Raw genomic sequence first — 21,697 nt, 5'->3', positions numbered from 1 at the left:
CGGAAACAAAGAATTTAAGAGCAATAAATTATAGAAAAATGTTTTGAATTTTTGCCGCTAGTTACGCAAATATCAATGAATCCTTTTAGTTTATTTAAAATAAGTTTAAATTTTTCTAGACAGAAATTTATTTTTTAAGTTCTCGTTTTGAGAAACTAACAATCTTTTCGGGATGAAAGGAAAGGAATACTGCTACGGAGAATTTATTTAATGAGTGATTCTATCTTAACCCGGAGAAAGTCTCTTTAGCCCCAATTTTCTTTCACATGCACATAATATGTTTACCCTATTCGGAAAATATTCTCATCTTCCGAGCCCTGAGAGTGTTTACACTAACTTACAAGTTGTAAACCGCAGATTTTTTGTTTTGTTATTCAATTTTTTAGTACCGTAACCGAAGTCTGTGGGTATAACTTTTAGCAAAGCCACACCATACCCGCTACATTAAGGTTAGCGGAGGCCGTGCGTGTGTGTATATAGTTATTTATTTCCTTCGTCTCGATTTGTTTGTCTCTTTTCACTATTTGGGACCTCTTACAAAATTGTCTATATATTTCAATTTATAATGTTTTTTATATGCAATTTGGATCTTGTTTGATAGATCTCAATTAGATCTAAAATATGATGTTTTCGAAATTATGTAAAACATTATAGATTGTGAGATATAGACAATTTTTTAAAAGGCACGTATGTCGAAATGGGACAAACAAACTGGGACGGAGGGAGTACCACTCAATCTATTATTATATTATTCCAACTTTTCGTACTGAGAACTTCTGAAATTCTTGCGAAATTGAGAGGAACGATGAGAGGGAGCATCTATAGAAACTAGGGAAACAAATAAATCAAAATCCACCGGATATTTTAGCTACCATTTACTGAAACTTGAGAAACTTAAATGTCAATGGCCATTTTCATTGACTAATGAAAAGTCTTCAATTGGTCATTTTGTGACTTCTACACAAAATCCTAGTTTACCAAGAACAGTCAACAATGAACCAAAACTAATGAAACGTTAGATTAACGTAGACAATTCTGCAGCGCTATGCAGAAAGGCAATGACTCACCTATGATGTTTATGGGTTTTGGATTTCATGTCAATTGATATATAAAAGTGGAATAAAAATAGTCGATGAGCACGCAAGCTAACCCGGACACCTGAGTTAACAAAAAAGTATACTCTAATTACGACTTGTACGTATTCACTATTTATAGGTAACAACACAAACATGACGCATGTTAAATCTAATCCTTTTCTTCTCAGTTTCGTTACCTAACCAAATACTTAGAAGAAATCTCAGCAGTTTGGGAATCAACTGCACAGTGCAGTTGGGTATTTTTGATCAGAAACGTTTGTCTTGTTAGGTAAGAGCAAATCTACGCCAAGATCAAAACACTTGCAAAAGTTAATCATCCGCATTGCTACCCAAAAACTCCCTCTGCATTGGTGAAGCAAACCTCAAGCCAAAGTATAGCTTTACCAACCTTAAGGCCAAATTAGGCAAAATTATTAACGGCTCCAACCAGTGGACATGAGCAAATGAAGTAGCAGCCGTCATAAGTACCATGTATGAGACTTTAGCAGCAGTTGCCTAACATCACTGTAAATTTACAATGCCAAAGACCATAAACCAGTCACCCACTACATGCAAAATATTTTCGCCGTGAAAGATTCACGCATAGTGGCGTCTGAAGAAAGCATTTGTATAAGGCTTTCCTGACGGGGATCTCCAACGGATTCCAAATGTGCTGGTATAACTCGTGAGGTCTCTAGCAGCTTCTTTAGCCATCTTTAGCAGCATTTTGGTCACCGCTATGCATCGATTTTCCTGTAGTGTGCGTGCTGTAAGAGATTCTCAATAATGACAATTGGTCAAATGTCAACCGTCAAATTTTGGTACAATCAGGTTATTTCATCTTTTGCTAGGAACATCTCTATCCTTACTTCTTCTGACAATTCAAAATTCTAGAGGCTAGAATAGTCTTCTTAGTTTTTTTTTTTTGATCAGCAGAATAGTCTTCTTAGTTATGCTACTATACTATACATGGTGATTATTTCTAACCCAACGTTTTGAGATTCTCTTATTCTTTCTAGCCACCTATCCATGAAGCACTATATATAAATAGCTGCACTTCTATCCTTTTTATCATGCAAAAAACTACAAACAATAGGAAGACTCCCACCACCTCAATGCTTTCATTTGTTTTTCTCCTCGTGATTTCTTTTTCTTTGGCAGCTTCAGGTGATACTCATGAGGAGTTTCTTCAATGCCTTTCCCTTCATTCCCCAAACTCAACCTCGATCTCAAAACTAATTTACACCCCAAACAACTCTTCATATTTATCCGTGTTAAACTTCTCCATACAAAACCTCCGGTTCACATCACCGTCAACCCCAAAACCACTAGTCATTGTCACACCATTCGACGAATCCCAAATTCAGGCAACTGTCTATTGCTCCAAATACCATGGAATGCAAATTAGGGTTCGAAGTGGTGGACATGACTATGAGGGCCTTTCCTATGTGTCCGATGTCCCTTTTGTCATTCTAGATATGATAAACCTAAGTTCCATTACTGTTGATGCTGAGAGTAAAACTGCTTGGGTTGAATCTGGGGCAACTGTTGGGCAACTTTACTATAGAATTGCTGAGAAAAGTAAAACCTTAGGGTTTCCTGCCGGTGTTTGCCCTACGATGGGTGTCGGTGGACACTTTAGTGGGGGAGGGTATGGCGTTATGTTGCGAAAATATGGTCTTGCGGCTGATAATGTCATTGATGCTCGAATCATTGATGTCAATGGACAAGTTCTTGATAGGAAATCCATGGGGGAAGACCTATTTTGGGCTATTAGAGGTGGTGGGGGTGCTAGTTTTGGAGTCATTCTAGCATGGAAAGTAAATTTAGTCACTGTTCCTTCAACTGTGACTGTTTTTACTGTTGCCAAGACGTTAGACCAAAATGCTACCAATCTTATCCATAAGTGGCAGCACATTGCTCCCAAATTCCCCAAAGATCTATTCATTAGAATCATTATTAACAGGGTGAATTCTAGTGAAAATGGAAAGTGGACAATCCAAGTCTCTTTCAACTCCTTGTACCTTGGAGGCATCAATAACTTGATTCCATTGATGCAAGAATGCTTCCCGGAGTTGGGTTTGACTGAAAAAGACTGCACCGAGATGAGTTGGATTGACTCCATCCTCTATTTTGCTGGTATTCCTGTCAGTGAGTCCCTCAATGTCCTTTTAGATAGGACACCTCTAACAAGGGTATTCTTCAAGGCAAAATCAGACTATGTGAAGGAGCCAATTCCGATATTTGGATTGGAAGGGATTTGGAGAATGTTTTATGAAGATGAGGGGGAACAAGCGGTTATGATCTTGAGTCCGTATGGTGGAAAGATGGAGGAGATTGCTGAGTCTTCAATCCCTTTCCCACACAGAAAGGGAAATCTCTACAAAATCCAGCATTTGGTTAACTGGAATGAAGAAGGGGAAGAGGTATCACAAAGGCATATAAGTTGGATTAGAAGGCTTTACAGTTATATGGCGCGCTATGTTTCTAGATTTCCAAGGGCTGCATATATCAATTATAGAGATCTTGATGTTGGAGTTAATAATAACAAAGGGAACATAAGCTATGCACAAGCAAGCATTTGGGGCATCAAGTATTTCAAGAACAACTTCAACAGATTGGTGCAAGTCAAGACCAAAGTTGATCCTGGAAATTTCTTTAGGAATGAACAAAGCATTCCTCCTTTTTCAGCTTGGTGGAAAAAGGGTGACTAGAGAGTTATGGGGCGAGGAAATTAGTATGTGGTTCATCTTCTAATCTTAAATGGATGTTATGAATTTTATGAGTTTTTTTTTTTTGTAAATTAGGAATTTAATGCTGATTTATGTGTACCACAGTCTTTTTATTAACGTGTATGCCATTTTCATTCCGAGTAAAGTTTAGTTGCTTGATTTGCATTTGTATTCTGTCTTCTTTTGCTCTGTAGAACATTAGTTTGAAATGTTTCTGGCTAGTGCGACTGTGCGATGATGGAACTTCATGGGGTCGTCTATGTTTGCTCATCTTTCTCATGCACAGATATAAATACAATCACTAGTTGGGTTGGGTGGAAGTTGACGCCCCTAATGAAGCGACCACAAAAAAAAAAAAATCTAATGCAAGACCAAAATTATAGCACAATCGAAAACAAGGAATATGAAAGGAAGGTATCACCATTCAGAACAATATACCAAAAAAAAAAAATTGCTTTTCAAACACATTTACCTTTCTTGCAATAATAACTAGGATGCAATAAGCTTCTGAATTCTCCATAGAGAATTTCGATAGAAATGTCAGAATTTCTAAGTCATAGATTTTGAGTCTATGGAGTATCATGAAAAGACTTAAATTAATCTGTACGAAAAACAGTGCAGAAAAACGATAAACAAATTTACCAATTTATGGAATTAACAACTTGAACAAAAATTACAGTGACCGAAATAACAAGACAGAAACTGTAAAGGAATAAGAATGACCAAGGCCCGTGTTTCACATGGTGCCTTTAAGATGAATTCGCCGTCTCACCGGTGCTGGAGGTTATGTCGATGTTCGACTCCCAGGATTGACTCGGTCTCACTCAGTCGCACGAGTATCGCCTTTGACTGTCCGTCAAACGAATTTGTGTTTGTACTCTCTCAGTCGCAGGAGCTATCCAATCCAATCCTTTATTTCATGAAAGAACTAAGCATATTGAAGTTGATTATCATCTGATGCGTGAGAAGTTAGCTAGTGGTGTAATAACTACTCTGTTTGTGTCCATAGACGCTCAACTGGCTGATATGTTTACTAAGTCGTCGTTCAAGCCACGATTAGAGTAATTATGTAACAAGTTGGGACTATGTAATATCTATTTTCCAGCTTGAGAGGGAGTGTTAGATTATAGAGTGTCATTATCTTAGTCCCAGGATGTTTAGTATAATATTGTAATGAGGTATCACATTATATTAATAGGAATCATGTGTGTTAGCCTGTTAGGGTTCATTAACACCCTCTACACTTTCCCTTGTCTCTGATAACACAATTTAACTCCGTTACAATCTGTAACTCTGTTACAATCTGTTTTATTGTTGGCCATTTGCTTCTATTCAAGGACAAACATCTTTTTGCAAAATTAGCAACTGCCAAAATCTCTTCTTTTCCACCCTCTTTCACAACTCGAGCATCGAGAATGTCAAACAACCAGTTCTCCTTTTTTTCGCCCATACGGGGTCAATCCGAAAAGAATAGAAAAAAGTCTTAATTGGAACGAGGTAGCTTCTCTGGTAGAGATAAAGGGGGAGATGCTGTTAGGCTTCCCCCTTCATCAGACTTAGTTGACAAAATTGGCCTTCTTCCAGTAAGGAGCTCAACAAGTACCACCCCAAAATTGTAAACAATGTTTTTTTCTGTGAATTGGCTCGACTGGAAGTACACTGGATCCAAGTAGCCAAAAGTACCCTGCAGTGTTGTGGTGGACCTGGTGGTGGTGGTCATGGAGAGATAGATGGCGATGGAGGTGGTGCTAGTGGTGATGGTAGCGAGTTGCTTGCAGTCATGATGGTGAAGACACGAGTTAATGGTAATGGTAGAAGGTGGTTGTTGGAGCAGTTGTTGTCGTAGTAGAGCGCTGGCGGCGGCGTACTGGTGGAGTGATAGTGGTAGCGATGGTGGAGTAGCAAAAGCGGTACAGCGGTGGTCAAGGGCGGAGCTAGGACTGATAGGCACTGGGGTCAAGTATCTATATATATATAATTTGGTATTCCCACTTGATTAACATGAAAAAATTAGTACTCTAGAAAAATGCACTTTGCTTCGAAACCTCATTGTAACTTGTAAAAGTTGATAATTAGTGGTATATCTATTTGGAAAAATCTCTCGAAAGAAGGCCACAAATAAGCTGGCTTATGTTGGATTGAATCAAAACTCAAAAGCCCTAACTTAGGGGTGTTTTGGCTAAATAATTGAGTCAGATTTTTTTTTTGTTCTTGTACATTTTTTTCTTCTTTTTTTTGCATTGATTAGTTTTGCATCAATTTTTTTTTTGATTATTAATTCATATAAACAAGAGGAATCTAAAAAGTAAATAATTATGAAAAGTCAACAACTAGGAACCATGGGGTTGCTTAGCTTTGCTCAAAGTTAGCTTGCTTTTCCGTTCAACAGAACGAATCAGTTTGCTCTAGATTCTAGAAGTCAGACCACTTTTTACCCAAATCATGGGGTTTGCTAGTTTTTTCGTTTTTGGCTTTGGTTCAATTGCTTGCCTGAGTCCCTCTTTTCCCATGGGTTTTCTGCCCTTTTACTCGCTACTCTAGCGCAAAATACAAGGCTGATATTGATGCTCTAAGTTTCAAATAAGCAATTTTTGGGTGAAAATTATAACTCTCTCTATTGACATTTGGAAGGAAGTGGGTGAGCTGACCCCATTTGTCTCACACTCCCTGTGGCCCTGGCGAAGGTGGTTGTAGAATGGTGATCGATGGTTGTGGTTGAGGCGGTGGAGTGGTGTTGGTGGTGATAGCGGTGGATGGTTGTGGTAGTGGTGGAGGACGGTGGAGTGGCGTGGTGTGGTGGCAGGGAAACGGTGGTGGTCATGGTGGTCGTTGTGATGGTGGCGGTGATCATGGATGGCAGCGACGACGACGATGGCGGTGGAAGAAAGGGATTGTAAGATGTATTCATAACATCAAACAGACGAGTGCACTACTTCATTTTTATTTATTTTTTTAAAATTTCTTAGCCTACAATTTAAGATGCGCTTATAATTCTAAATAATTTGAATTATGATTGTCAAACCTTTAATTGCTTAGCATTCAATACAATTAGTTTTAAGTGTTGAATTGGGTTATCAAACAACACCTAACTATGATTCTGTGTTAAATTTGGAGTCAGATAAAAGGCGGCTAGGTATACATATACACTCTTGTTTTTCTTGGTGTCGTCAATCTTTGCTACTACACTCGTTTGGCACTAATCCTCTCCCTTTCCGAGTAGCAATATATATTTGCGGAATCTACTTTTCATTATCAATGTGAATAAGCACCATTGATAACGAGAAGTAGATTATACAAATTTTGCATTGTCCACCGATCCATAAAGAATGATATAATAGTTTACGCGCATATATAAAATTACATCAACTCGATTAGCAATAAGGTATTACAAACTGAGAAGTTATTTGTTATTATATGCTATACTCACTTTTAGCTCTAAGGGAGACTCTAGGATGATAAAGGGTCGTTTTATGTAGACTTCAGAATTACAATATCCAAACCCGAAATGTTTAGTACTTGTGCCAAAATGTAAAGCAATAACCCTATTGATTTGACTTTTAGTACCATAGCCAAAGTCTTTTTTTTCTTTTTTCTTTTTTTTTTTTTTTTTTTGGAGGGGAGAGGTTTCATTTGTCCGTACCATAACCAAAGCCCACATGTACGATTTCTACCGAAACCACGGATCAAGATCCTCTATGAGGCTCGAAAGCATACCGTACTCACGACATTAGGATTAGAGGAGGCAGTGCTTGTGTGAGAGTTTGTTTTGAACAGCCGAGTTAGTATGTACCCATCAATCTATTATTCCAACTTTTCGTTCTCGGAACTTTTGAAATTCTTGAGGAATTGAGAGGAAGCATATAGAGAAACTAGGAAAATAAATAAATCAAAATCCATTGGATGTTTCAGTTTAAAAACCAACCCACAGGTAGAAAAAAAAGTTCATATACTGGTTTATCCGTCGGTATCCGGAAAAGTTGCCGTCCCTGATTTTCTTGATTAATTATTTAGCTAGAAATAAATACTCCGTACATAAGAAGAAAATAGTAGCGTTTGTGCCCGATGCACGGGACCACCGTTACGTGGTACTCCAAATTTATTTTCCACCACACGTGTCTTTCGGTGCATAAATTATGACTACTGCAAGTTTGCATTGAACACGGGACGGAAAAAATATTAAATTATCTTTTTTATTATCTAGCGTTGCGACTGTTCGATGCACGGGACAAAAAACAATTTGTGCGGGCTCAACACTTTGTAGTGAGAACCTAACAAACGTGTAGTGAAGAAATAAGTTAGGCCGCCACCGAGCATTGGATTACTTTTCCTCCATTCTCCTCAAATATATATATATATATATATATATATCTCTCTCTCTCTCTCTCTCTCTCTCTCTCTCTCTCTCTCTTGCTCGCTCGCCCTCCCCCCAGCCAATTTAAACAAATTAAAAGAAAATCAAAACTCTAGAAAATTAGGGATGGAGGTTGGGAGGATTGGTAAGTGTAAACACATTCCTATAGAATATTGATAGATTAACGCTCTACCGTTTAACAAAAATTGAGAAACTTCTGAATATGGGAGATAAATGTCAATGGCCATTTTCATTGACTAATGAAAAATCCGCAATTGGCCATTTTGTGACTTTTAAACCAAATTGTAGTTTACCAAGGACATTCAACAATGAACGAATTTTATGAAACAACAGATTAACGTAGAAAATTCTGCAATGGTATGCAGAAAATATGCCGATGTCATGGTTCAAATCGTACCTTCCTCATCTCAAATATCCCGCGCTTTGTCAAAAGTATGAAAGGCAATAGTTCTCATTACCTATGCTTTGTTGGGTTTTGGCATCCGCAATTAAACGTGGAATAAAAGTACGATTACCACTTGCACATATTCACCATTTATAGGCAACAAACCCAAACATGACGTTTTGCAAGTTTCTAATAATTTTCTTCTCAGTTTTCTAAACTAACCAAAATAGAAGAAAAAATGTATAGATTAGGCCATTTTGTTTTTCCCATCTAATTTTTCTCTTTCGTCAATCATTATCACAAGAGGATTCTGAATCACAGAGTAATTGATGAATGAATTGGTTTTGACAAAAATATGAAATAGCAGCAGTGTCATAAATACCAAATATGAGACGTTAGCAGCGGTTGCTCAACATCAATGTAAATATATTACACCATGGCCTTAAACCGTTCCTATGCGCAAAATAATTTCAAGGCCGTTTTGGCAGATTCACGTATACTGTCATTTGAAGAAAGCATTGGTTTAGGGCTTTCCCAACAGGTATCTCCCAACGTTGCACAAGCAATGGTATAAATTTGCCAGGTCTCTAGCAGCTCTTTTAGCCATCTTTAGCAGCATATATTTTTGGTCGCTGCCATGGTTCGTTTTTCTTGTAGTGTGCACGCTCTAAGAGATTCTCAATATTGACAATTGGCCAAATGTCAATTGTCACAATTTCCTTGCATATACGATGCTTCATCGTTCGCTAGAAACTTCTCCGCCCTTAATTACTTCTTGTGGGAAGTCATAATTCTAGAGCCTGGAATAGTCTCCTTAATAGGCATGGCAACAAATTCTAACCCAATGTTCACATTCTATTATTACTTCTTGTGGGAAGTCATAATTCTAGAGCCTGGAATAGTCTCGTTAATATGCATGGCAACAAATTCTAACCCAATGTTCACATTCTCTTATTATTCTAGCCACCTATCCATTAAGCCCTATAAATAGCTGAACTTCTATCTTTATTTACCATGCAAATTAAACAACTAGAAACAATATGAAGACTCCCACTACCTCAATGCTTTCATTTGTTTTTCTCCTCCTGATTTCTTTTTCTTTGGCAGCTTCGGCTGATACTCATGAGGAGTTTCTTCAATGCCTTTCCCTTCATTCCCCAAACTCAACCTCGATCTCAAAACTAATTTACACCCCAAACAACTCTTCATATTTATCCGTGTTAAACTTCTCCATACAAAACCTCCGGTTCACATCATCATCAACCCCAAAACCACTAGTCATTGTCACACCATTCGACGAATCCCAGATTCAGGCAACTGTCTATTGCTCCAAAAACCATGGAATGCAAATTAGGGTTCGAAGTGGTGGACATGACTATGAGGGCCTTTCGTATGTGTCCAATGTCCCTTTTGTCGTTCTTGATCTGATAAACCTAAGTTCCATCACTGTTGATTCCGAGAGTAAAACTGCTTGGGTTGAATCTGGGGCAACTATTGGGCAACTTTACTATAGAATTGCCGAGAAAAGTAAAAACCTAGGGTTTCCTGCCGGTGTTTGCCCTACTGTGGGTGTCGGGGGTCACTTTAGTGGGGGAGGGTATGGCCTTATGTTGCGAAAATATGGTCTTGCGGCTGATAATGTCATTGATGCTCGAATCGTCGATGTCAATGGACAAGTTCTTGATAGGAAATCCATGGGGGAAGACCTATTTTGGGCCATTAGAGGTGGTGGGGGTGCTAGTTTTGGAGTCATTCTAGCATGGAAAGTAAATTTGGTCACTGTTCCATCAACTGTGACTGTTTTTACTATTGCCAAGACATTAGACCAAAATGCTACCAATCTTATCTATAAGTGGCAGCATATTGCTCCCAAATTTCCTGAAGATCTATTCATTAGAATCATTATTAGAAGGGTGAATTCTAGTGAAAATGGAAAGTGGACAATCCAAGCCTCTTTCAACTCCTTGTACCTTGGAGGAATCAGTAACTTGATTCCATTGATGCAAGAACGCTTCCCGGAGTTAGGTTTGATGGAAGAAGACTGCACTGAGATGAGCTGGATCGAATCCATCCTCTATTTCGCGGGTTTTCCCACCGGTGAATCCCTTGATGTCCTCTTGGATAGGACTCCTCTCACAAGACAATACTTCAAGGCAAAATCAGACTATGTTAAGGAGCCAATTCCGGTATTTGGATTGGAAGGGATTTGGAGAATGTTTTACGAAGATGAGGGGGAACTAGCAGAAATGATCTTGAGTCCATATGGTGGAAAGATGGAAGAGATTGCAGAGTCTGCAATCCCTTTCCCACACAGAAAGGGAAATCTCTACAAGATCCAGCATTTAGTTTATTGGAATGAAGAAGGGGAAGAGGTATCACAAAGGCATATAAGTTGGATTAGAAGGCTTTACAGTTATATGGCGCCCTATGTTTCTAGATTTCCAAGGGCTGCATATATTAATTATAGAGACCTTGATGTTGGAGTCAACAATAACAAAGGAAACACAAGCTATGCACAAGCAAGCATTTGGGGGATCAAGTATTTCAAGAACAACTTCAACAGATTGGTGCAAGTCAAGACCAAAGTTGATCCTGGAAATTTCTTTAGAAATGAACAAAGCATTCCTCCTTTCTCAGCATGGTGGAAGAAGGGTGACTAGGGAGCCCTTGGCAGAGCAAATTAGTATGATTTGTGAATAAAAATAAATAAAAACCATATGGTTCATCATGTAATCTTATATAAGATGCTATGAATGTTAATTTGTTTTGTGTATCGTAATCACTATAAATAAAATTTAGTCGTTGATTGTATTTTATCTTCTTTTGCTATGTAAAACACTAGTTTGAAATGTTTCTTGTTAGTGCAAGGATGGAACATAATGGGGACTACTTCTATGTTTGCTTATCTTTCTCACACACCATTGCAAATACACACAAAAGATAACTATAATGCAAGACCAAAATTACGACAAAGTAGAAAACAAGGAATACCTATGGTGCTTCAAAAACGCCCCTAAAAAATTTTTAGTATGTACATTGAAAAGGAAAAAGAAAGGAATGCGGTAGAAGAATATTTAAAAAAAAAAAAAAGCTTTTCAAGCACAATACTTTCTTGCAAATAAACTCTAGGATGCAATAAAGCCTATGAACATAGAGAAATTCTATAGAAATTTCAGAATTTCTCCACTAGACTTTGAGTCTGTGGACATTTCATTGATCGACATTTTTTCGATGTTATTACTACTAGACATGTCATGGGCTAAGAGCACCAAAAAGCAGTCTAGTATAAATCAGTATTATATCCCATATTCAACTTTTTTCTATAAGTTCACTCCTTAATTTCGTGGATCCAAATATTGCGTGCGCTTGAGTGATTTCCAATGGTACGACTGTTTATTGTCATGATGAAGCGTTAGGGGAATCAGCTTTGTCGTACCGTATGACTGTTTATTGTCATGACAAAGCGTTGGAGGAATCTTTATGAATTAAACATGTCTCCTTATTGGACGATTGTACGCCTCCTTGACAAAGCAAGAGGGGGTAAATCCGCCAAGTCCAGCTAATCCCGACCTGTTTTCCCTAAAAATGCTAACCAATGAGGACAGACTGCTTGCGATACATCATTCGGAAAGGCCCTGTTGAAGAGAAGAAAACACGAACAATCACCGAGTAGACACCATAGGCTGAAAAAATGGGGTTTTAATTGCGAACAACTTCGTGCATGAAAAATAGATAGTTTCTCCAACATATGCACGAAGGTTCCCTCCAAGTGTTTCTGCAGCTTGTCCGAAAATTAGACATTCAATGATTCAGTATGAGTCATTTGGCTGGTTTTGCAATAACAAGATGGTTTCATGTCACAAAAATAGTAAGGAAAACAAAAGAATCACAAGCGACACAAGCTACAATGGTTCAGCATATCCGCAAAGATTTACAACACTAAGTTCTCAGAAAGCAGCATTTATTCTGTTGAACGCTTTACGAAGTGTTGGATAGATATGTAGGGAAAATTATATGATTAGGATATTTCTACTAGAAATTAAATGCCTAAACAAGAACAATAATCAACCAAGTAAGGCAACTAGATATTATTGGAGAAAATTTAAGAATAGCCTGTGGGGTGGTCGAGGCACGTGATGGTGTCCTCCTAAGGAATGATACAACCCCTTCTGCACGGGGTTGGATGATGTTCTTTTCCCAAGATACAACGACCTTCAAGTTCTCTTCGGTGCAGCAAATCAAACTCACGAACCGATTGTTTCCCAACACTCGAAATCCAAATATATATTGTTGTACCAAATATCTACATATATATGAAAGAGGATGGTTGAAAGTATTTAGTTTGGAACATAAATCAACGGGTATCAGAGTGTAAGTTTGTAAAGCAAGAGAGAGAGTTTTTTTTTAATATAGATGAGCACTGTTATCTGTTGGAAATTTATTATTTTAATATTAAATTTCTATACATTTTTTGGTGCTAGACTTTACAAGTCATGTGTATAACTGTGTGGGAGACTCTTATCTTAGCATTTATTTGGATATCCACTCGCAAGATCATATCTAATCTTGAGATCACATCATTTAATTGAGTGTTTGGATATCTAGGCAAATCTAGAAGAATAAAGGAGAATCTCTAGTAAATCTAGAAAGAATCGGGAGCATATCTTTCATGTTTATCCATATCTAGCAAATCTATCCATATCCAAGTGGATTTAGTTATTAATGGAAAAGATATAGTTTGGATTCATATCTATCCTATGAGATTTAGTCATTAATGAAAAGATATAGTTTGGATTCTTTTTTGCCTATATATGGCTTGCTTGGGTGGCTTTGTATTCAAGAAGCAATCCCAGCCATATAGCCACAAGCCAACTTCTCTGAAACACTTAGTATTTTCCTCTAGCTTTGTCCATCTTTATTCTCTAAAAAATAGCCTGTAAATTTAATATGAGCGTGAGAGTCTTGGGCAAAATGTAAGAGTGTTCTTTTGTTGAGCTTTGGGTTCTCTTACTTGTGCAGGGTAAGTCCGAACCATACGATAAATTATCGGGCTGTTTATATCCTGGAGGGGACAAGTCGGAGATTTTCTACTGCACCAGTTTGTTACCGTAGAGGGCTTGAATCTCCTTAAAGAAAGCAAGATTTTCGCGACTCAGCCTGTTAATTTGTCCATTGTAATATTTATTTTTAGTGTAAACTTTTGTAATATCTCCAAAATTTTAAGGAGATTCAAAAATGGACCACATAGCTGAGAAACCCAATGAAAATATCGGAGATCTCAACATGCCCTTCAAGTTCAAGGGAGCTCACTTCAAGCGATGGAAAGGTAAGGTGCTCTTCTATCTCAGTCTCCTTAAGGTGGCCTACATCTTAACTAAGAAGGATCCCAACAAAGTCTCCACCGATGGGATGAACGATGATGAAAATATGCTCATCTTGAACAAGTTGAGCAGTATAATGCAGATGAGTATAATTGTCGGTATTATCTTTTAAAGTGCCTTGGAGATCAATTTTAAGATTATTATGATACTACTTACTCCACTGCAAAGAAAATTTGGAAAGCCTTGCAGAGCACATATGATACTGAGGAGGCAGGTGCAAAGAAATATGCAGCTAGCCGTTTTTTCCGCTATCAGATGATAGATGGTAAATCTGTTGTGGAGCAAGTGCAAGATTTCTAAATGATTGTGGCGGAGGTCCGATCTGAAGGCATTAAAATTGAGGACAATCTTGTAGTGGCAGGCATCATTGACAAATTACTACCTTTGTGGAGGGAGTTTTAGAAATCAATGCGCCACAAGCAAAAGGAGACGTCCCTGGAGACTTTGATTACCCGCATCCGAGTGGAGGACGAGGCTAGAGGCCAAGATGCACTTATGACTCACGAGGGTAATGGACACTCCACCACTAAGGTAAATTTAGTTTTTGCAAAAAATAACTTACCCAGAGGTCAGTTTCCAAAGAATGCTTATTTAAAGCCAAATAAGAAAAACTTCAAAATAAGGGTAAATCTCGTGGTGAAATGCAAATGAGAAAAAATAATTGGAACCAAAGACCCCCTTCACAAGCACAACAAATTGGTGGGTGCTTTGTCTGTGGCAAGAGTGGGCATATTGCTCAATTTTGCAATTTTCAAAAAACACAGAATGCTCCACAGGCTAATGTTGTCGAGGAGCCTTTTGTGGCTATGATTATAGACATATATATGGTTCAATGTGTGGAAGGGTGGTGGGCAGACTCTGGTGCCAACAGGCATGTCTACTATGATAAAAATTGGTTCAAAACTTATACTCCCTTTGCAGAAGAAAAAATTGTGATGCTTGGTGACTTTAGTACTACCACGGTGCTTGGGAGTGGTGAGGTTGATTTGAAGTTTACCTCTAAACGTGTGCTAACTCTGAAAGATGTGCTTTACACACCGTCCATGAGGAAGAATTTGATGTTCAGTTATCTACTCAACAAATTTGGCTTTAAGCAGACTATGGAATCTGATCAGTTTGTAATTACTAAAAAAGGAGTGTTTGTGGGTAAGGGATATGCATGTGATGGTATGTTCAAACTAAACGTTGAGAATAATAAACCAGCTACTGTTTCTGTTTACATGCTGTGTTCTTTAAATTTCTGGCATGCTAGACTATGTCATGTAAACAGTAACTATGTAGGAATCATGAGTAGCTTAGGATTAATTCCCAGATTAAAAAAAGATTTTGAGAAACGGTATTGCTATTGTCAGCCTATTGGGCTGACGATAAACACACTAAAAGACAAGAAAAATACGTATTTCTGTGCACTTTTTACATCTTTTAATACACATTCATACACCTACTATCGTCAGCCCATTGGGCTGATTTTAGAATTTTCCTTTGAGAAATGTGAAACATGCAGCAAAGCAAAAATCACAAGTAGGCCTCATAAAAGTGTTCAAAGAAATACCGAATTGTTAGAACTAATCCATACGGATTTATGTGAGTTTGAAGGAATTTTAACTCGTGGAGGAAATAGATATTTTATCACTTTTATTGATGACTATTCAAAATATACTTATGTATATTGTGTGAAACATAAAAGTGATGCATTTGACAAATTTAAAGAATTCCTCCAAGAAGTTGAAAATCAATTCGGTAGAAAAATTAAAAGAATTAGAAGTGATAGAGGTCGTGAGTATGAATCCTTTGGATTTAACTTTTTTGCTCAGTCTTTGGGAATTATCCATGAAATTACTCCATAATATTCGCCCGAGTCTAATGGTGTGGCTGAAAGAAAAAATAGACCATTAATTGACTTGACCAATGCCATGCTTATTAAAGCAGGCGCTCCCTCAAATCTTTGGGGAGAAGTAACTTTAACGGCTTGTCATGTGATAAATAGAGTGCCACACAAAAAGACTAAAATTACACCTTATGAGTTGTGGAAAGGTCATAAGCCAAATTTGGGATATTTGAAAGTTTGGGGTTGTTTGGCCTTTGTGAGGCTTTCAAACCCTAAAAGACCCAAACTGGGTGTTAGAGCTACCACTTGTGCTTTTCTTGGATATGCAATAAATAGTACAACCTACAAATTTTTTGATATGAAAAATAAAATTATTTTTGAATCAGGTGATGCAATTTTTCATGAAGAAAAATTTCCTTTTAAACTTAAAAATGGTGGGGGTCAAGAATCTAGAGAATTGGTTTTACCTGAGCCTAGTTCTTCAACTCCTAGTTTACAAAATCAAGAGAATTTTGAATTTGAACCTAGAAGGAGTAAAAGAGTTAGAGTTGAAAAAGATTTTGGCCCTGACTATCTTGTTTTTAATGTGGAGGGTACTCCACTTAATTTACAAGAGGCTTTGACATCACTTGATGCTATATTTTGGAAAGAGGCAGTTAATGATGAGATGGAATCACTAATGTCCAATAAAACTTGGAAATTAGTCGATTTACCACAGGGTTGTAAAACTATTGGGTGTAAATGGGTCCTACGTAAAAAGCTTAAACCGGATGGTTCTATTGATAAATACAAAAGCAAGACTTGTTGCAAAAGGTTTTAATCAACAAGCTGATCTTGACTTTTTGATACATTTTCTTCGGTTACTAGAGTAGCATCCATTAGACTGTTAATTGCAGTTGCTGCAATTCATGATTTAAAAATTCATCAAATGGATATAAAAACAGCTTTTTTAAATGGGGACCTAGATGAGGAAATTTACATGGATCAACCCGAGGGCTTTGTGGAGCCCGTTGGATGGATAAGGGGCTAGGTCTGATCCCATAGGTGGAGTCCGTTCTCAAATGGGGATAAGCGATAAGCCGCTTTGCAGGGCGCTCCTACTTGTAACTAAATCTGCTTCTATATCCTCCTCTTATCTTAGGGCAGCCAGTACTTGTGGATTCAGGGGTGGCATAAAGTCGGAAGAGTGTTGCAGAAAGATCTGCACTTCCCTTTTACAACATAGGAGGGAGGACGAGTTTGGATCGCAGAAGCTCAAAGCGATGCTTGTGTAGCCCCTTAGTGAAAAGGTCAACAATTTGATCAGCAGAAGGAACAAACTGAACCTGGCCAAGAAAGCAAAGTGTGTAAGTTGACTAAATCCCTATATGGCTTCAGCAAGCGCCTAAACAGTGACATGAGAAAATTGATTCCTGCATGATTGAAAATGGTTATAAGATAAATGAGTGTGATAGGTGCATCTATTATAAATCTTGTGAAAATTTACATGTTATTGTTAGGCTATATGTGGATGATTTATTGATCTTTGGCTCTAATGTGTATATTAATGAGACTAAAAATATGCTTAGTAGCCATTTTGATATGAAAGATCTTGGTGAGGCTAATGTGATTTTGGGGATGAAAATTACAAAAACATGTGATGGTATTTTTTTCAATCAGTTGCATTATATTTAGAAAATTTTGAAAAAATATCATTTTGATAATTGCAAGCATGTTCTTACTCCTTTTGATCCTCATGTGCATTTATTTCCTATTAAAAATGACAAGCATATTGTTGATAAAAAAGGATATGCTGGCATAATAGGGAGTTTACATTATGCTACTGACTGTACTAGACCTGACATTGCTTATGCAGTAGGAGTACTGAGTAGGTTTACTAGCAAGCCGAGTAGAGAACACTGGCTAGCCATTGAACGAATAATTAGATATTTATTTGATACAAAAAATTATGGCTTGTTTTACAAAAAGTATCCTCCAGTACTTGAAGCTTATAGTGATGCCGATTGGAATACTTTGTCAGGTGATTCACTCTCTACCACAGGATATATTTTTAATTTGGGTGGTGGTGCTATATGCTGGAAATCGAAAAAGCAATTTGTTATTGATAATTCTACTATGGAGGCTGAGCTAGTAGCATTAGCATCAGCGAGTGAGGAGGCTAATTGGTTGAGAGATTTATTAAATGAAATCCCGTTTTGGGAAAAACCAATTCCTCCAGTGTTAATTCATTGTGACAACACCGCTGCGATTGGTAGAGTACAAAACCGTTATTACGACGGTAAATCCAGACCTATCAGAAGAAAACACAATACTGTGAGATCTTATTTGAGTAATGGCATCATAAATGTGACTTATGTGAGTTCACGTGATAATCTTGCAGATCCATTAACCAAGGTCTTGGCAAGAGAAAGAGTCTGGAATACATCGAGGGGGATGGGGCTAAAGCCATTAAATTCATGAGCCACGTATGAGGATACCCAACCTAGGGACCAGAGATCCTGTAACTAGGTTCAATGGGAAGAACGAATCATATGGTGGTCATTTGAAAATGCACTGAAATTTTTGAATAAGTCCATCCCTATGGTGTGAGTGCATTTACCCTGTAATGTTGTGGAGGTTGAGTTTTTTAAGAAACTCTTAATGAAATTATGTAGCTCTTATGAGTGGGGTGTTAGAATTACAAGAGCACCCTTGACAGATTTCACCTATGTGAGCGTGGAGGTGGGGCCACTTCCTATGAGAATTAGGCTTTTGTTCTCAAATACGCTCATGAAAACTGGGATTAGCACAAGGCTGTAATGTGCTAGCTATTAAAACTCATGTCAATGCCTGGACTATTATGTGTGGGCAGCATTTTTTATTTCCCCTAAGCAGTCATAGTTCAAGTCGGAGACCACTATTGACTCTGGAGTAGAGATTACTGTTTTCACTAAGTGAAGGTTCAATGCAGAGCACACCTTCATGATGCATAATATCCCTCTTTGCCCAGGAGTCTCATTTAATATTAAAATAGGTAGGGGAATGTTGGAAATTTATTATTTTAATATTAAATTTCTGCACATTTTTTGGTGCAAGACTTTACAAGTCATGTGTATATCTGTGTGAGAGACTCTTATCTTAGCATTTATTTGGATATCCATTCGCAAGATCATATCTAATCTTGAGATCACATCATTTAATTGAGTGTTTGGATATCTAGGCAAATCTAGAAGAATCAAGGAGAATTTCTAGTAAATCTAGAAAGAATCGGGAGCATATCTTTTATATCTATCCATATCTAGCAAATCTAGAGCATATCTATCCATATCTATCAAATCTATCCATATCCAAGTGGATTTAGTCAATAATGGAAAAGATATAGTTTGGATTCATATCTATCCTATGAGATTTAGTAATTAATGAAAAGATATAGTTTGGATTCTTTTTTGCCTATATAAGGCTTGCTTGGGTGGCTTTGTATTCAAGAAGCAATCCCAGCCATAGAGCCATAAGCCAACTTCTCCTAAACACTTAGTATTTTCCTCCAGCTTTGTCCATCTTCATTCTCAAAAAAACAGCTTGTAAATTTAATATGAGCGTGAGAGTCTTGGGCAAAATGTAAGAGTGTTCTTTTGTTGAGCTTTGGATACTCTTACTTGTGTAGAGTAAGTCCGAACCATACGATAAATTATCAGGCTATTTATTTCCTGTAAATTTAATATGAGCGTGAGAGTCTTGGGCAAAATGTAAGAGTGTTCTTTTGTTTAGCTTTGGGTTCTCTTACTTGTGCAGAGTAAGTCCGAACCATATGATAAATTATCGGGCTGTTTATATCCTGGAGGGGATAAGTCAGAAATTTTCTACTGCACCGGCTTGTTACCGTAAATGGCTTGACTCTCCTTAAAGAAAGCGAGATTTCCGCGACTCAGCCTGTTAATTTGTCCATTGTAATATTTATTTTTAGTGTAAACTTTTGTAATATCTCCAACATTATCTTTTTCAGCCGAATAACAAAGCAAAAGTTTTATAGGGATTAATAAAACGTAAGTTTGTTATGCTAACAGATAGTGGTCTCATAACTAGGAGGAAAAATAGGAGACCTAGTCAAAGTGGTTTTCAACTAAACACTCCCATTTTAACTCTAACTATACATCCCTGTAATTACTCCTCAGACCCATGTGATAAAAGTTAACGTAAAAGTAAAATATTAAATTAAAACCAACAAGATATTGTTATCTTCTAAGTAGGGTTTCAATTATTGTTATCGTCAAGAAGTGATCCAACAATGCCAAGCAGATATTATGATTAGCAACACTAGTTACACTACTCATATGGAAGACTCGATGTTCTACAAGGGAAGTCACCAATATTCTTCCCAACCAAGAGGATTCTTCATACTGTAGAATAGAATGAACCTGTTGCAGTAGAAGCAGCCTCCCACGGTCCAGACCGTCCAGACCGTCCAGTAAGGTCATCATCTGCCGCGAACTCAACGTCTTCATAAGCGGCAGATGCCCCATCTGACATTCTGATCGCATCCAACTCCATTACAACCTCTTTCATTGTTGGACTTTTCCTTCCATTCAAGGACAAGCACATTTTTGCGACGTGCGCAACCGCCAAAATCTCTTCTTTCCCTGCTCCTTTCACAACTTGAGCATCGAGAATATCAAACAGTCGGTTCTCCTTCATTGTCAATAGGAAGTGTGCTGTTAGGCTTCCCCCTTCATCAGACTTGGCTGACAAAATTGGCCTTTTTCCAGTAAGGAGCTCAACAAGTACCACTCCAAAACTGTAAACGTCGCTCTTTTCTGTGAATTGGCTCGACTAGAAGTACTCCGAATCCAAGTAGCCGAAGGTACCCTGCATTGCTGTGGTCAAGTGAGTTTTATCAACAGAAATTGACCTTGAAATGCCAAAATCGGAGACTTTTGCTCTGAATTTATCATCCAAGAGTATGTTTGTGGACTTGATGTCCCGATGGCAGATGGCTATGGAAGGTGCTGAATGAAGGTAAGATAGAGTCCTGCAATTTCTGTTGCGATCCGTAATCATGAATCCCAGGTGGGAACTCTTCAATTTGGTCATGGATATACTGGAAAGGGTTCCATTAGGGATGAATTCATAAACCAGCATAGGAACTTTTGTCTCCAAACAACATCCAAATAGCTTAACAACAAACCACCATTTCGTTTTGAAGAATTTTTCCTTGAGCTTTGCTTCCTTTCTTCTATTGACTTCTCGGTACAACCACCACATACAAATTAGTAGAAGTAACACTCCGACACCTGAGAAAGTACCTGCCGAAGGTGGACAAAGTAGTAAGGCTCGTTCAGCTGACTTTACAAAGAAATAGAGAAAGTCCCATCTGTTTTTTTGAAACGGGAAAGTCCATCTTACTCATACAACGAAGCCGATGGATATAGAACAGCTATTGGTTTTATCTTGGTTCTACTGACCATATAACCATTACAAAATCGAAATTAACTTATGCACTGTATAAAATAGACTGAATCAATAAAATTAGACACAAGGAACATTCTGTTTCAGTGAAATTTAAATGCATTTTCTGATTGAACATAATTGTAGTGTTGTAGTACTATTAAAATATGGCAATGAGTTATGCTTACTTGCAATAATCACTTTGGCCCGAGAATTGCTGTTGTTTATTATCAAGACGACGTGTTGGAGCAATCACCAACCACACGTTGAAGAAAAGTAAACGAGAACAAAACGCTCCCTCCAAGTGTCTCTCTAGCTTGTCCGAAAATTAAGGTTTCGGTGAATTCAAGATGAATTATTCGGATGGTTTTGCAATAATATAATGGTTCCTAGTCACAAAAATAGAAAAGAAAGCAAAAGAATCACAAGCAACACTAGTTGTAAAATGGTCCAGAGGCCGAGTGATAAGCACCCGATATTGCAATTTAGGGTGCGCTACGTC

At 37.7% G+C, this 21,697-nt stretch overlaps 2 protein-coding genes and 1 pseudogene across 2 annotated transcripts; 2 read left to right on the top strand and 1 right to left on the bottom strand.

Annotated features, from left to right (window-relative positions):
* Positions 1-2,058: 2,058 nt before the first annotated feature.
* Positions 2,059-3,953, top strand: LOC131312713 (tetrahydroberberine oxidase-like). The gene has a single exon (XM_058340655.1). The coding sequence runs from the start codon at positions 2,150-2,152 to the stop codon at positions 3,788-3,790; it is 1,641 nt and encodes a 546-aa protein (XP_058196638.1). The 5' UTR covers positions 2,059-2,149; the 3' UTR covers positions 3,791-3,953.
* A 5,609-nt stretch (positions 3,954-9,562) lies between these two features.
* LOC131312703 (tetrahydroberberine oxidase-like) lies at positions 9,563-11,381 on the top strand. The gene has a single exon (XM_058340645.1). It carries the CDS (start codon positions 9,606-9,608, stop codon positions 11,223-11,225), a length of 1,620 nt encoding a protein of 539 aa, XP_058196628.1. The 5' UTR covers positions 9,563-9,605; the 3' UTR covers positions 11,226-11,381.
* An 8,764-nt stretch (positions 11,382-20,145) lies between these two features.
* Positions 20,146-21,338, bottom strand: LOC131317465 (wall-associated receptor kinase-like 9; annotated as a pseudogene).
* Positions 21,339-21,697: the final 359 nt, after the last annotated feature.

This window comes from Rhododendron vialii, chromosome 2a (assembly GCF_030253575.1).
Source record: "Rhododendron vialii isolate Sample 1 chromosome 2a, ASM3025357v1".
NCBI lineage: Eukaryota > Viridiplantae > Streptophyta > Magnoliopsida > Ericales > Ericaceae > Rhododendron > Rhododendron vialii.
Note: the sequence above shows the minus strand (reverse complement) of the source record. Positions and strands in the feature narration are given on the sequence as shown.

What these genes read in the sequence shown, in the direction of transcription:
- LOC131312703 (XM_058340645.1), top strand. Translation starts at nt 9,606, where the DNA reads ATGAAGACTCCCACTACCTCAATGCTTTCATTTGTTTTTCTCCTCCTG.
- LOC131312713 (XM_058340655.1), top strand. Translation starts at nt 2,150, where the DNA reads ATGCAAAAAACTACAAACAATAGGAAGACTCCCACCACCTCAATGCTT.